A 17,882-nucleotide genomic window follows, 5' to 3' on the forward strand; every position below is an offset into this window, starting at 1 on the left:
TAGTAAAATTACAAACTACAAAGCATTACATTTAATAAATAAAATAATTGTTTAAGGTCACATTGGTTGAACAGTCACATTTTTTATTCTATTTATTTCTTACAGAGTTATGCCAAGTTTCAATGATCTCCTCTATTTGTACTTATATTTTTTGCAGCGTAGTACGAAATTATCAATTGATGCGAAAATATGAATTTACCGCCCAGGGTTGCAAAAAATTAATTTTCTTTCGCAGAAGTAAAAAAATTATGCGATCAATTCAGCTGGCGAACATCATTTTTACCTGATTACCGTAATTCAATTCAAAATCTTGTACAAATCTGTATGAGGATAAAAAAGACCTTTTTTTTTTTTTTTCTAAAATCTTCAAAAGACCGTCACCCCGCCGGAGGGATGGCGAGGTGGTGTGTGGGACTTGTACCCACTAAAAAACCACACGGTGTACCTACGAGCGCCTATGCCGGAGCCAGGGGATCGCGAGTGCATTCTACCCCAGCTCCGACGGCGACGGCCCGCCCTGTAGATGTTGTAGGGCAGGCCCCATCTCGTTTTGTGGTTAGGGCGACCTATTTCGCCCTACTCCATTGTGGAGGCGTGTGGGTACACGCGCACACCTCCGGGGCCTTTGGATTGGGGGACTGCCTCCCTCAAGGCAGTCACCCCGGCCCCAGTGGGGGATAGAGGGGGGCGGAGTTGGATACGCTCCCACCTCTAGGCCTGGCTCTTCTGCGGCGGAGGGAAGCGGGACGAGCTGACTTCCGCTCCCTTTCCGCCGCCTCCTTCCGCGAGATAACTTCCTCGCAAAGGAGCTCACCGCCAGCCACGATCTCTCGCTACTGACCATCCTCCGAACTAAATTCGGCAGCGAGAGATCGTCCCCCACTATTCGTGTGAGGACACGGCGCTCACTCTCAAACGCTGGACATATTTCCAGCGTGTGTTGCGCCGTGTCCTCTACACCTCCGCATTCGTGGCAGCCGGTCGTCGGCTCCTTCCTCGCCACATGACACAGATACCGCCCAAAGCAGCCGTGCCCGGACAGTATCTGTGTCATGCGGTACGTCAGTGGCCATCTCCTATTCATCCACCTTAGGATAAAAAAGACCTAGTACCGATTTTCCGATAGAGGATCTTCATACGGTTGACATCCATGATCAGCTGCTTCATACGTCATGCATGAAGTTTTAAACATTCGGTCAAGGCTTGTCTTTCCGTGGAAATCCGATTATTAAAAGTAATTAGGCAATTATCAGTTCAGAGTTGTTGAACCTGTTAATGAACATTAATTTATAATAATTATGACTGCTATGTGTAGGTAGTAGTTTCGAAATGATTAATATATTAGAATAAACTTAGTATATATAAATTGTCTTTTTTTTCTAGCCGTTAATTTGAAACAAGAACGAGAAAGAAATTTGAGTGTTGCTCTTTTAAATAAATAATTTATATTTATTCGAAATTCTTCAAATACCAAATAAACAAATATTGTTGTAACAAAGGTTTAAATTCATAGTCCCAGACAAGTGTTGGGACACTACATACGTAGTGTCCCAACACTTGTCATTGAGACACAAAGGTTTTGACGTCTACCAAATTAGAACTGTAACGACTTTAGAATCTAAATCAAGATAGCAGCTATTAGGCCATGTTCTGTAATGCTAACAATATTTGTGTATATATACAGATATTTTTAAACCAAACAAAGTTTTCACATATTTCGCGGAAACCGTGTATAATACGAAGGTTCGAATACTCGAAGGTTGATTTATCACCTCGGTAGCCATTATGAAATTCGTGCGATGCGCTATGTCGGTCAATGCTGTCATGTTGTCGACACTAACACCTCTTAGACTACGGTCTACGAGTAATACAGCCTTGTTCAACTTGCCAGTCTAATAGGAGAAATCCAAAGCCTAAGTCCATACTACATACAAAGCTACAGAGTGTGAGGAAAGGGGATTATTAGTTGCTAGTAACCGGGACTAGTGGTACCATTGCTAGCTATGTATTAATTATATGATGGATATCTGCACAGTCCCTTTTGAAAAAAATTAACACCTGAAGAATTTTCTTTTTCTGGCAATGTTTCGTGTTAGTCACATGTCTGGCTATACTTATCTTTATTGCTGGCTTACCTAGGATTGATTTACATTTGTGCAAATATTCTTAATAGCTTTGTATGTTCTATGAGATTTTAAAGTAAACCATAGCCTTGCCTATATTTGTCGAATAGAAAAAACTAAAACCAGTCTAGACTTAAGTTAATCTACTTGAAAATGATGTAATCTTTATGTGACTACTGATTATTAAATTTAAAATCACGATTAGTTATCTAGAAAGATTAGTTTACGAAGATAACTATTGTCAAATGCAAGATTAGATTACTTATCGTGCTTATAATATTATACAAGTCATTGTGTAGATATCTAATAATACGGTAAAGGGGTGGGGTGTGATGTCACTAGAAAGAGTATGGCGGTCGTCAACTTTTTAAATTTTAATCGTTTTAATCGTAATAAAGAAAAATATGATTACTGCTTCAGCCAGAACATCTCAACGCAGTCAGATCTAGTTTACTATCCGACTTACACTCTAAAGGTCGTGAGTTCAAACCTGGCCCACAGATAATTTGAATGAATGATTGCAGATGGCACCAAATTAATTAGAGAGACACCTAAATGTGAGCATGTCAAGTATAGCATTCACCGCGACGTCAATTATGCCGTCTAGGATAACAGTCGTTATGGCAGATATATTGTTTTTTTTTATTAACAAAAAGGCCGCTGATAATATAACAACTGCAACTATTTTGTAGGTGGTACTAAACTCAGATTTTAATGTTTTCGTACCAGTACGTAGTCGTAATGACTAATTGCTCCTTGTTACTAAGTTATTAACTCAAAGCATGTATGTCTCTAATTACAACTTGTTAAATAGTGTCAGCACCTATTCTTTTATCATGTGGTAGGTACACACTAACCCTAAGTGTCTGTTATCATTGAAGGCGGCACGTGGTTATTTTTTTAAGATAATATATTAATACTTCTGCTGCACATGTATGTATAATAAATCAACGTTGAGCAATGTCCAAATGTATCAAGAGAGATCCAAGTTCATGACCTGTCTCGTGAAGAGATAAATCTCTTCTATCGTGTCTCATTATGATAATATCAATAATTATACGCTTGTTCTGGCATCGAAAACAATTACTTTAATCTTTAACGATTAAGTTATAATTCGCAGACGCAAATACCCCGTTAAATCTCAAAGGCAATACTTGTCTATATGTAATATATTAGGAGTTCCCTCAATTACTCTAGGATCCTATTATGAGTGTGACTTGGTAACAATAAAATCACCTCAAAAGTGATACCCTTCCAAACAAAAGTAATTTAAGAAAGAGTCACAAATACAGTTACGTGCCGCAACACCAACCACGGCAATGTATCTATCCCGCCTACACTACGATACCAAGGAACAGGACATTGTTGACTACATCCTGACTAAAAGTAACCTGACATTGAGGGTGACACAGTTGAAATCGATCCACAATGCGAGCTTCAAAGCGTTCGTGGCCCGGGTCCCCACCAACATGCTGCCCACCTTCATGAAGGAGGACTACTGGCCGAAGGGGGTGGTCTATCGGCGCTACCGTGGCAGATTGCCGTCGTCAGTGCCGTGACCATAGAGACAATTTTATTTACATATTTTATTATTATTTCTTATGTATGTTAGTCTATAAGGTATTTATAATATGGGTCATATAGCCTGAATTAAATAAATAAATAAAAATATATCATATATACAAAAAATTACATAACTAGATTATTGAGTGAAATTACAGGATAAGAGGTATGATATATTAGCCCTCTGGATTGACAAAGTAGTATCGCGAATGTCATATAGTACCTATATAGGCAATGGTTACCGTTTATATACCATCAGGTGGGGCAATAGTTTGTTTGACATTCCAATTACACAAAAAAAAACATAACAATCGAGTGTAGAATCTCCTTTTATTGAAGTCGGTTAAAATTCAAAACACGGAACGTTACTGCCGCGAACTCGATAACCGCGTTGTAGGTACATGCCAAGGTCGCAACTGTCACTCAGGTAACATGGAGTGGCTTCTTCTTGCACAGCGCCAGTCGCTCCGCAGCTGTGCCCGCGCGCATCTCCATCTGTACCCCACCGTTTTTATCATTTTATAATGAAATAGTTCCGGCATAGTGCTACCTTTGTTTATAAGTAACATGTGTACAATAAAGTGATCGTGCGCTTGTAAGGCGTGTTTTTAGACTTGTTGAAATGTTCCGAAGACAGTATTCCCATGAATCCGGCAAGTCGGAGCTTGCCAGAGCTCAGGAAGAATATTTCGATCGCAGGTAAGGTTGTACAGAGGCGTTACAATATCGACCCGTCCCTCTGAATGGATGCAGTTATTACATGCATGTAGTGTATATTTTTAAATTAAAATGCATTCCATGTTAATCGCTGATAATGTCTATATATAGGTGAAGGACGGTCTGAACCTTTCATTAAAATAAATTAAGTAAATATATACTTAATTTATTTTATTATATAAATATGTTTCTATATGTGTATGTAAATTAAATTAATATATTACATACAAAAATTCCTTCCTCTTTGTCTATAATTTATGTCTCTGTTATCCTCGGAAACTTTATACGTTAAAATATTAAGTTATATAGGTACTTAATGTTAGTATAGTTTAATAATATCTATACTTAATGCCTTTAGCTAAATAATTAATAAAAATCTATTGATTTTTATTAATTATTTAGCTAAAGGAGTTAGAGTTAAGTTACAGATTATTATCTGTAACTCATTTGTTAGCTATCTTCTATTGTTGCTGAATTACCAATTGTCAAATCTTTTTCTATGCTACAATCGTGGCAATCAGTTCAATCAGCCCAATTGTTGGCAATATGTTATCAAGAGCCCTAAAGATGATCTCATAAGAACCAATTATTATTATAATAAGCAAATACTTAATATAATTGAAAATAAATGGCATTGCATTTAATTAAAATGATAATAAAAACACGTTACCGCGTTTCGCGATACCTTTGAACTTTTTTTAACCTTGCCCGTGCGCTGGTAGGTACCTCCCAATATTATTTACAAGGTTACAGGAAAATAATCTCAAGGACCCTATTACATATTGTTAAGTGTTAGACTATTCTAGTGACATTCCTTTTGACTCCTTACATACATGTGAGTTGTGTGTTTGTTTACTGAGTACTCTTGACACCTTAACATCTTGTACCAATAGGAAATTTAACATACAAGTTAGTGTTTGTAATAAATAAGTGTTTGTAATAGAGGAAGACATAAGTTAATTTCTGTTTATCTGTATGTTCCTTTATTAATACAAGAGGATACATTAGATGATCAGTTGACGGAATATTAGTTACAAATACATTTTTTTTTATTCAACAATTCCTGTTCGCTCTAACGTATTTCCGGGTTAAGACTATTCGTAGTCCGTACTAATAGGTAATACCTATAAACCGAAAAATATGTGTTTGTACGTTTGTTATTTTTTCACCACTGAAATACTTTCATACCTGACCTGATCTTTACAAAATTTGACATTAAGATAGATTGTATCATGAAATCAGATATAAGCTATATTTTATCTTAAAAAAGCAGAGAAAATCGCGGGTGGCAGCTAGTCATAATAAAAATCTGTATGTTTTACATTACTATCTCACTCAATCCCATATAAATGATTTTCAAAATTAAAGTGAAAGTTGTAGTGGGCAAAACTTTCTAACAATCATACTCAAATAATAATATTTATCATTAGATAATGTAATAATAATATGCGTAATTAACTTGTTCTTACCATGATTAGGTAAATTTATTTGACCGCGTCAATAATAAATAATAGTTCTTAGAACCTGTTTGGTTAAGCGTAATAATTAGAAATTTTAAACAGTTTTATCATCATGATTTCAAATCAGTCCTCATTATCAATCATGCACATGGATTACTCCCATATTATACTACAATGGAGTCTTGTGGAAAATAGAATCCAGGATTTTAATTAATATAAATACAATATAAATAAATAGATGGTGGATAGAGAATTTTAGTAAAGGATCAATTAGGCCCATTGCTAGCTATGTACTAGATTGCAGTCTACATGAAATCCTAGATATTGAAACCTTAAAGATGAGAGCTTATTTCTTCTTAAATGGAACACACTTGCAATTGCCCTCGTGATGCGGGTGCTCAACTATCAAGTAGGCACAAGCTCGTTTGTTCCCTATGCTACAAAAAACCATTATGGTTATCCTGATGAATTTGCCACTATGGAATTATTGACCTGACTTCCTCTTTCACTAGTGCCTTTCGAGCTACTATTGTTAGAGCAGAGTTTCACAGAGCTACACAGAGTAAACCATTTCATAAGAATTTCATAATCAAATGAAATAAATTTGTTATGCTCTCACATCTTTATCGAAATGAATTAAGATTACGTGGATGATACATTATTATCAAATCGCGAGTTCGTAATTGTCGTTTATTTACATATTATTACTATTAATATAAAGAGTTAAAATGCGTGAAATAGGTTAGCATCTTCACGATTCAGATTACGGCCAAAGGCGCTCAAATTTAGATATAAAAAAATCGAGAAAGGTTACATGCCATATAACGTCACACTACGACAAATATGTGCGGACCTGCAATGAAAAATGTGACAAATACTCGGATAATGTTGCGCTAGTCTACCAGTTAGGTAAAAATATTTTAACCATAAATTATCACATATCTTCAATAGAAATCTAACAATCGGTTCTATTCAGTTCAATTTAACCTACTCCAAAATTTGTCTGAATAACTGGAAAATCCTTAATTATCCATAGAGTATTAAGAGTAATCCATAGATCAACAATAACATATATTTAAATAATAATTTTATATCATAGTATAAATCGTCATTTAAAGTACATTTAGATTATTATTCACTTGTATTAAAATAGTTAAGCATACATGCATGCATGCTCCGCCTCATTATAAACAAAATCAATAAGCATACATACCTACGTCGTTTTATTACTTTCACACCACATTATTGAATGAAATAATATCTATGTACAACAAAACAATGTATCTATCGCACCGTTATCTTCCTTATCGTTTGTTTAACTTAAGCCGATACGATTAGTGGATACGACGCTAAAAGTATCGGTACTGAATATGTTTGAATCATACTGACCGCTTTCCATAGACTATATAACTATAGCCCGTTAGATGACAGGACAGGTTATGGTCATTTTAGCTAGCTACTGACTGTCAATATTTTAAAATAATTAAATTGGTCATATGACCGCACTATTTACTATTTATTTTTTTAAAGTCATGACAAGTCAATCGGAAATCATCGCGACATCTATTTAACGGCTATATAAAACATGAATACTATAAACATTAAGGTTTGGCTCGGACTTAACATCAACAAAGCAAAAAAAATAATGACCGATAGCACAAAAAATCGCAATAGAATGAGCAGTAAATACAGTGTGTTGTTGAATACCCATTTTTTATATAATAGGACTGACAAACAAGTTGACCACCCATGACGATAAGTGGCAACCGTCGCCTATACCCTATACATTACTAACTACTCGCCCCGGCTTAGGGTATACATGTATTATATATATATAAACCTTCCTCTTGAATCACTCTATCTATTAAAAAAAACGCTTCAAAATCCGTTGCGTAGTTTTAAAGATTTAAGCATGCATGGGACGGACGGACAGCGACAGCGACGTTGTTTTATACTATGTAATAATAATAATGATGATGATACATAAAGAGCTGACATTATGTCATCATATGACTCCCCTAATACCGCTCATTGGGAGCAGCGTAGGGACTTGGAAAAAATATTTGTATACTGGACTTAGAATAAATCGCTAAAATTATGTGAGGTATACATCTCCATGCAGGAAAACGACGAAAATACGTATGTTATGCCATGGTATTTTGTGATTTCACTGCCATATCTGACCTTTTAACCGAAACACCAGAAAGGGTGGCTAAAATTTATTGAATAGTAGCTATGTCCTCGGTTTCACCCGGATGAAATTTATAGCTGTATAAGCTGTTTCATTAAAATCCATTCAGTAGTTTTTACGTGCAAAAGTAACATAAGTACATCCATCCATCCACACTTACAAACATCGATAATCTTAGTAAGAATACTGCAAATTTATCAATAAAAGAACAAATTCATGAAAAAAATGATAAATCGCTTCTAAAGGGTAATGTTTTTGATTCGATCAATAAAAGCAACATTACATTCCTCCAACACAAAACAGCTTCACTTGCCGAGTCTAAACATCCAACATTCAAAATATCTTTGTTCAAGTAGCTCTGATAACAGACACTTATAATAATTCAAATCTACCGTCATAGACACAATTTGACTAATGGTAACAAATCGGAATCCCTACTACTAATATTATTGTTAACAATCAATACTTTTATGTTAATAATGCTTTGAAAGCCAGCTGACAGTATTCTCGCTCACATACTAAGGTTGGCGGGGTCAACTTCGACGTATTGTATTTATTAACGTATTTTGTTTTATATTTATATACAGTCTGCTGTCTTATTAATATTGTTATCACAATTAACAAGTACCAATAAGTAATTAAACTTATCTCAAATCAACTTAATATACAAACAAGCGACCAATCACTAAATGTATATTTTTTATTAGTATAGATACAATTCTAATGTTAAATTTCTGAAGACAGTTCAGGATCAAAATATTATATTTCACGAAATATTATCAAAATGTTATAACGATATAACTTAACTTATCTCAGAGGGAATAAAGTGTTTTATCATAGAAGTATTATAACATACTTAATTATTTATGTGATACTGAAATATTTTTTATGGATTTTTTATTATATATATATATATAATTATTTTTTATATCGCGATTTATACAAAAAAGCGGTTGATCCCCATCCCCATTCCGAATCGTATCTGGCTCAAAGGATTTCTCTGGAATTCAGCGTAGAAATGTTGTAAGCGTAATAGGAACCTTTGGGCCGGGTACAAGACGGGACGGATTCTCTTGACAGTTATAATTATTTATTGCTTGATTATTTCGTAATATTATTTTAAATATTATAATATTACGAAAATTAAATATACATTAGTAAATAATATCAACTATTTCTATTTGTAGTAAAAATAAAAAAGATATCTACTGCCTATATCTACTTACACATATGTATATAAGAAGTTACAATAATAATATAAATAAATAATGATATATACATATATTCGTATTGTCATATTTTTTTACACAGCCTGTATGTTTTATACGAATGTAAATTAGCGTATGTGCATTAATTTATTTGATTGTGGAGGGACACACCATGAACTTAGCCAGTGTGTCGTCTGACGCGGATGAATACGTATTCTCCTGTGTTATTCACATACTGCTATGGCTCTCGGTAACAATTCAGGTGTGTTAAAGATTATACTAAATGTTTGTGATTTATTGCACTGTCACTTTTTGATATTGCATTTAATAATAATAATAATCATCTTTATTTGTCTCACATAACAAACAAACTAATACAATTGCTGCTTATAATAAAATTTAAAAGTAATGAACGATCCAAAACGGTCTATAACTCAGAGGGGGCAGTGAGTCCACCCTCTCTACTATTCTTTTATAGACTTTAGTAAATTAATACAATAAAAGATAAGATTATTTCTTGCACTCGATATCACAACAGTTACGTTGATTGAAAGACATGTTTTCCAAGGATAAGTCCACCTTTCCTCACATTGTCTCTAATTAATGATATTACTATATTTTCTGTGTAGTAAAGCATTTTTTTTTTCTTGTGTTTCAATCAAACTGAAAGGAAAAACAGAATAAAATTTCTCATTTTGGAGAAAATTGGTTTGGTTAATATTCGGTGGATAAACCTAGTTTATTTAATATTCTTTTATACTTTGAAATAGACGTATAATAGATTAATTCGCGGTCTCATCACATATTCCAGCTATGCTTTTATCCGATAGACGTGTATTATTACATCGTCTCATGTCTTCATCACAGCATATACAAATTGTAACTGGATCTCTTGTCATAATACTTGATAAATTTCAGTGCAATATCGCCCACACTCTTTAAATTAGAACACGGCATACAAAACTGTCCAGCGGCAAATGATTAATTCTCACGCCTATCTAAAACATGCTGTTTTGACTCTTTTTTCTTTTTTAGCCTTTTTTATTAAGAAGTTTGTGCTATTAGTCAATGCTAAAGAGACCTGTACCACTGCGACCTGCATAGATCTATTGTGTTCTGCATTTTTTACAGTTCGCTGCCTAGGTCCGTCAGGGAGAAGAATTGAAGGATATGTTTAGTAGTGACGGTTTTTATATCCTCAGCAGAGAGTGTACTATCCAAATGAGATATTTCGTTTATGCACTCTTTACCTTAATAAGTGAATCCGACGCTAGTTCAACGAACCCTGATTAAATCGTCTGCATTAGAAATTATTCTTTGCCTTTATACATATCTCTGATATGACTGTGTATCTCATGTCAAGTTAAACACATACGGTTCAAATTTTTATTTTTGTTAGTTATATGTAATTTGATAATAAGAATCAATGTCGTTCCACAGCTTGTATACATTTATTACTTCTTTTTTCTTTTCTACTGTCCAAAGCCATCTATTGTCGAAAGAAATGTTTACTATAATTGATGTTTCTGTTTTAATTTCCAGGAGAACAAGGTCCCTGAATGCCCCATCTCCCATACAGCAGTTTGGACCATGTGGCAGAATAATGAAGAATTCAGCTATGGTAATGTAAGTATATACCGTATATTTCTTTCTTATATTTATTACTTCCCTATGTTACTTTGGACTAGAGTTTCATCTACTATATATAAATATTAAGAATACTGGTGGTGTTCATAAATGCAAGTACTTACTAAAATAAGTATCTATCATTATAAAGACAAACATACTTGTCGGATGTGATGAATATTATTAAATACTCTGATATGACACATCGTGCGTTGCCATTTTTAAAGCTTAAGATATCTATTCTTCCACCATATTAAAAATGCCAACCGTTTACTAACTGATGCATATATATAATAATAGTAGCTTGTATTCATAACTTCATTCGCGAAACCATAATAAAGTGCAGTAAAAAACGCCGCATTCATGGCAAATTGTATGATGATTGGCGAGCCTTAAGGTAAATGTTAACTTTTTAGTTGCTCTATATATACATAATAATATATTAAATATATAATGACAAAGTAATAAAACTATTATTTTGAAATAACTACGTTTTTCAAACAGTAAAAATAGTCATTAATTCGGTCATACACGTAAAACAATGTGACAATCTTCCTAAATATGTTATTCAGCATGTCACCCACGTCTTTGTTATGTATTGTAGCGGGTTTTTTTGTTTTGCAAATTACATGTTTGTTAAATTTTTTACCAAGGTATACAACAAACGTGTTTTAATTTTTTTTTGTTACTTACATTAGCGTAATGTGCGAAAATAGCAAGTCATAAAACGTGATTTTGATCACGTGTCAAATTTTTGTATTGTTGTGATGACTTCTACAAGGCTGATTTGTCACTATTATTTATTTATTTTAATAGTATATAACTTTATACAAGGTTATAATGTCGTAAGAGATATACTGGTAAGTGTTGGTGTTCATGAAAGTTAATAATTTTCTCAAGACGAATATTCGAGATTTCAAAATATTTTTTATAAATTTTATGCACTGTTGTTATTTGATTAATTTAATAATATTAAAAATAACACACTTCATTGCACACTAAAAATCCTAACAAATTTACATTCAGTCATAAATGTAGTTAACAAATAATAAACATTATTGCTTAATGCAGTCAATATAGACTATTTGGTAAGTTCAAAATTTCAAAAATTTCAAAAGTTCAAAATTGTATAATTCAAAAAATTATCCTCGGTAGTCAAGCGGTTTAGCATGTCACTTTACTTCCTGCCACGGGTTCGAGTCCTTGCACGTTGCACTCATATATTCATGAATATGGTTGTTTCTAACAGTTTAGATGTTTTCTATATGTACTATTTATGTATTTCCAAAAAAATATAACTATCAGTTATCTAGTACCCATAACACGAGCTCTGCTTGTAGCTTCGAACTAGATGGCGCTGTGTCCATTGTTCAAGGTTATTTAAGTTATTATGTCTCTATTACAAGTTAACAACCACGTTACCTATAAATCATTAAAGTAGTTAGCAGTGCAGATTATACAGATATATCCGTAATAAACATTTGTGCAAAAAATTGCTATTATTCAACCAGTAGATAACATTTTGCTTTGTTATTTGTATGCATACAATTTTTACTTAATTGGGGAATATAACGTGTCTTTTTAAAGAAACGGATTCATAATATTTGAAATCTACTATCAATTGATAAGATTCTCCTTATACCTCGACCGAAACACTCAATGGATTTTGATACGGTTTTGACTATTGATTAGATAATTTCTCCCCCTTGCCGCCCCCTGTCCCGTCTGCTTAGGTTTAGTTATTAATATGATAATAAATTAAAACGTGAAACGTACAAATTTATACCGCTTTTTACGATTTTTTTATAATTTATTTTTATTTCTCCTCACTTCAATTTACTATTACAATCAATTGCTGTGAGGAGCTGGTGTCTAAAATAGGTATAACTTGTAATACAGTAATCAGGCCCCCAACCGAGTGTGCATGTGTTACAGGTTATATAAATCACGATACATATTCTACACTAAATAAACTGTAATTATACAATATATTTATATAAAAAAGAAGTGAGGAATTTTTGTTATACATAAACATACATTAAATCAATAAAAGAACATTAGATACACACACTTACCAAGTATTTTACAAACACGCATACTCTTGTTTAATTGTTATTGCTGGTTATAAGATATTTTTAAATTGTTTTCGACCATTATTTATTATTAATACAACTAATTAGTATAAAATTTGCAACGTTCCAGGCAAATCCAGGATCCGGCGTCGCAGCGGTTGACCTGGTACAAGCCGCCGCTAACGGTGCTTGTCATCAAGAAGGTACACGATGCCACAATCCTCACACCATTCGTACAGTTGGTACATTGGCTGGTTCATGTAAGTACTTAAACTAACTTACATCTTACTTTATCTTTATCATTATCATCATTACATAGTATAAAACAAAGTCGCTGTCGCTGTCAGTCCCTATGCATGCTTAAATCTTTAAAACTACGCAATGGATTTGTAGATTTCGGTTTTTAATAGATAGAGTGATTCAGTAGGAATGTTTACATACATCACATCACAGTATATTATAAACGCAAAATTTTGTGAGTATAAATGAATGTTTGTTACTCTTTCACGCAAAAATTATTTAACGGATTTTGAAGAAACTTTACAGTAATGTAGGTCAAAATAACACACGGCTATAATTTAAAAAATATGTAAATTGCCCGAAATATAATGATAAATGTTATGTAAGTGTGATGCAGACAAAGTTGCGCGGGTCCGCTAGTATTAGGATATATTTTCTGCAGTTTTGTGCACTCGGGACCTATTACTTTTAATTTAGAAGGAATTTTGGAGAGTCTTTATGTTTTTATGGAGTCATTTGATTTTTATGACATAGAGGTTGTATGTGACCCCTATGAAGGCAAACAAGCATGTAGAATCACATTTTGATTATTGATTACTGGTGAAATTCTACAACTCCTCCTTCTACCAGAAGAATTATGAATACAGACAGTGATCTGTTACATTTTTATTATACATATGTATTTGTATAGTTTGTAGTAAAACTAGTTGTTACACTCGAATTTGACCGAGTGGTACTGGTGTTTTTTTTTTGTTATAATAAATAAAATATCTAAAATAAATTAAGCCTAAGTTTTTATATTAGCTATCTTAAAATCAGCCGTTTCAGATATTAGCAAGAACAAACAGACAGACATTTTTTTATTATATTTTTTATGTAAGTATCGTATTGCGTTTCATATGCATTTACAATTAGTGAAACGCTGTTAATTTGAAATTAGAAAAGACTCTTCAATTTTGTTTATTTGATTAGATATATGTATAGGGACATACGTATAAAACTTTATGCTTTAGTAAGTAAATGGAGTGTTGTCGCTGACGTTAATGTCATTACCATGAATCGGTTGATCGATACAATAACCTCATGCAATGTTAATGAGCGTGGAACTGTCGAGAATCTTCATTGTTGCCGTTAATACTTTGAATACCTATATTTTTATTGTTTGTGGAAGTTCTATGTTTGACATCTATAGGTTTACTATGATAGAAATAAAAAAAAGTCCTAAACTCTAGATATAAAATTGAGCTAGTACTATGAGTCTTACACAAATGATATAATTTCATAATTATATTTTTTTGTAAAGCACATAATACATACTGTTGGTGTTTATTAAATAAGCAGGTTTATGAGAGAGAGAGAGAGATAGTTCTCTTACCAAAAATGAGGACACTTATGTACCACAGTAACAGTACGTACGTAGTATAAAAATCTATAATTAATTAGATACTTCATTTACGAATCTCTGTTTAAAAAAGTTCAAAGATAAACTAACGAAAAGGCTGATTAAAGTGTTTTTACTCGCTCAAATATTATTTTAGATATAAATTAATTAAATACAAATTATAAAAATAATAATATTAAATTAAAAATTGTATGTCAAAGTATGATTACATTCATTTCAATAAATAATTCTATTTCATGAATACAAAGATTAAGTCACTGCGAGAAATCTAATCCGCGACCATCATATGTTAAGCGGTGTGCTGAACGACTAAACTACTGAGGCCACTTTGGCTAATTTTTATCCTGGACAATTATACTAACATAGAAGATAATAATAATATCAGTACAATTCACACTTAGCTTGTGTTATGGGTACTAGATCACTGATACAAATTCATGATATTTTTTATTTTCGTAAATTGATACATATTATACATAGAGAACACCCAGACCGATGCAAAAAATCATACTCATGAATACAAACGATTGTGCCGTGCGAGGAATCTAATCCGCGACCATCGGAAGTAAGGCGGTGTGCTAAACCGCTAGACCACCGAGGCCATCAGAGATGAAATAGACATTATTTCTTTTTTCAGGATAAAAGCATGGTAGTGTTTGTGGAGGCAGCAGTGTTAGACGACACCCTGCTGGCAGAGTATGGGGACTTCACATCGGTCCGGGAACGGCTCATGACGTTCAGGGCTGGAACAGACGATCTCACAGACAAAATTGACTTCATTATATGCCTGGGAGGAGATGGAACATTGCTGCATGCCAGTTCACTATTTCAGGTAACTAGAAGATAAATGTAATAATAAATAATAATAATAATGAACACATTATTGTGAATAGAGAAGAAATAAAATAAGAAAAACAATGTAGAAAATTAATAACTAAAGGAGATCGTATCGCTATAAGCAAGTATAACATTTGTCATACTTTAAATTTAATAAAACCCTATTAGACATATTACCTGGACATTTTGCAGTAAATCGATAATAAATTGACATAATAATAAGAGTAATATAACACAAGTATTAACCCGTGGATATCTGTATTCGTTTTACTATTATCAATTTAGATTTATGTATTTAAATACTTACAACATTGTGAAACTGATTATAGCCTAAATAAAATAAAGTAGCGGCAGCTACTTTGCCCAGAAGGTAAGTATAGCTATTTAAAGACGCTGGCGGTATCTTGAGAACACTGCTTCGTTGTGCTTTTGATTATATTTTGAACTTTGCAGTATAATTATTGTTTTTTTTTGTGAATCAAATGTATTTGTTAGTGATATACAAAATAATTATATATATTAAGATATTTATTTATTTTCAGCAATCTGTCCCTCCTGTGATGGCATTCCACTTAGGTTCCTTGGGTTTTCTCACACCATTCGAGTTCAACAATTTCCAGGACCAAGTCTTGAATGTTTTAGAAGGTAACCTTGTAAAGCATCTTTTATCAAATTCAAAACAGAAAATTATTAATTATTCGGTATGTTCATGTTCACCTACTATCTCTGAAAGGATAAAATCCATAAAATGTTACTAGCAAAGGAGATATGTTACTTGACTTTATCTATATTTGTGGTGTTTTAGAAACTTTGGCTAATTTATAGTCTTTCCTTTTTGCCGTCACATTTGTCGTGTACAAGACCTAATTGCCACACAAAAAACTGCCCAAATGGTCACATTCTGCTACAAAGGATTTGTGTTTTGTATAAAGAAATAGAATTAACAATCACATGAAATTGATCTTGTCCAATATTAATGTTAGATCAGTTCGACAGAATTACAAAAGAGCTATTTTTTTATAACTGTTGCAAGTGCCGTAGTCGAAGGCGTATGCTTGATTATAGACTTAAAAAAATGCTCTTCAATTCTACTTATTACTAATAAGCTTTATTTACGAAGGTATTAGTTACTGTTACTCTAGACTATCGAGGATAAATAATAAGATTTCTCTATTGGACAATAGGACACGCGGCGCTAACTCTCCGCTCGCGACTTCAGTGTGTGGTGCTCCGCAAAACCAACGATCTCACCAAAGACAAAAAGAAACCCACCACAATTCTGGTACTCAACGAGGTGGTGGTCGACCGCGGACCCTCGCCTTACCTCTCCAATATAGACCTGTTTTTGGATGGGAAGCACATTACATCCGTTCAGGGTGATGGTGAGTAAAATGTAACACCATGTATATATTTGCTGAACCAAACAAATATGTAATTATCTCTCAAGCACTCCCCCAAAACATTCGGGTCTTCGAGTTTTTAATATCTGAAGTTGTACGTTTATTATGTGTTTCTTTATAATTATATTTTTTTTTTAACTAGTTGTGTTCCTGACTAGGTCTAATAGTATCGACGCCGACTGGTAGTACTGCGTACGCTGTAGCAGCCGGCGCCAGCATGATCCACCCGTCAGTTCCGGCCATCATGGTCACACCCATCTGTCCGCACTCACTGTCCTTCAGGCCTATTGTAGTGCCAGCTGGCGTTGAACTCAAGGTATTTGCTGTTTTTATTATTAATGTTCTAAGGACATACGGCTAGCCTGATGGTATGTAACCATCGCAATACTACCTGTAATATGGTTATAATTTGTATTTCACTTATAATAATTATAATATTTATTTATTTAAACCTTCATCGGTGTACAGTTTAACGCAGTCTTGAGTCCCAAATTAGCGTGAGTTGTCAGGAGTCAATTCTTCGCAAAAATATAAGGATTACAGATTTAATTTACATGTAAAAACATTAGTATACTTAATTATTCATTTAGTTTTTGTATGTGTGTGTGTGTGTGTGCGTTTGATTGTGTAGTATTATATAGTATATATAAGTGTTTATAATACCTACATGAATATTTTGATTTAATATTTAAAGTTTCTCTGAAATTAGTATCTAAAGTAGTAAATGAGAGTTCAGTCAGTTGGTATTTAAATTCAATTAATTAACCTCACATAATCACCACTTTTCAAACAAAATAGACCTGCATTTCTATATTTTTATAGCTACTATTATATTGCTATAACACTTTCTTCACTTAGGTAAAATGTATAATGTAAGTGCTATTTTAGATCGCACTGTCGCCGGAGGCACGAAACGCAATGTGGGTATCGTTCGACGGCAGAAACCGGCAGGCGTTACAGCATGGAGATAGGTACTGCGAACATATCGGCCGGTTGCCGGCACGCCATGCACGCTTTCCTGCGCTTATGTAGCCTGCTTGTAT

At 33.5% G+C, this 17,882-nt stretch overlaps 1 protein-coding gene across 1 annotated transcript in view; it reads left to right on the forward strand.

Moving 5' to 3' along the window:
• LOC131851223 (NAD kinase-like) overlaps positions 1–17,882 on the forward strand; it is a 33,996-nt gene that overhangs the window by 13,490 nt on the left and 2,624 nt on the right. The window contains exons 2-8 of the mRNA XM_059201680.1: positions 10,805–10,888; positions 13,091–13,220; positions 15,240–15,434; positions 15,982–16,084; positions 16,624–16,821; positions 16,998–17,155; positions 17,728–17,810. Coding sequence (XP_059057663.1) covers positions 10,805–10,888; positions 13,091–13,220; positions 15,240–15,434; positions 15,982–16,084; positions 16,624–16,821; positions 16,998–17,155; positions 17,728–17,810 — 951 coding nt within the window. The remainder of the gene's footprint in view (positions 1–10,804; positions 10,889–13,090; positions 13,221–15,239; positions 15,435–15,981; positions 16,085–16,623; positions 16,822–16,997; positions 17,156–17,727; positions 17,811–17,882) is intronic.

This window comes from Achroia grisella, unplaced genomic scaffold (genome assembly GCF_030625045.1).
Source record: "Achroia grisella isolate CSIRO2021 unplaced genomic scaffold, CSIRO_AGI_Agris_v1 utg782, whole genome shotgun sequence".
Classification (NCBI taxonomy): Eukaryota; Metazoa; Arthropoda; class Insecta; order Lepidoptera; family Pyralidae; genus Achroia; species Achroia grisella.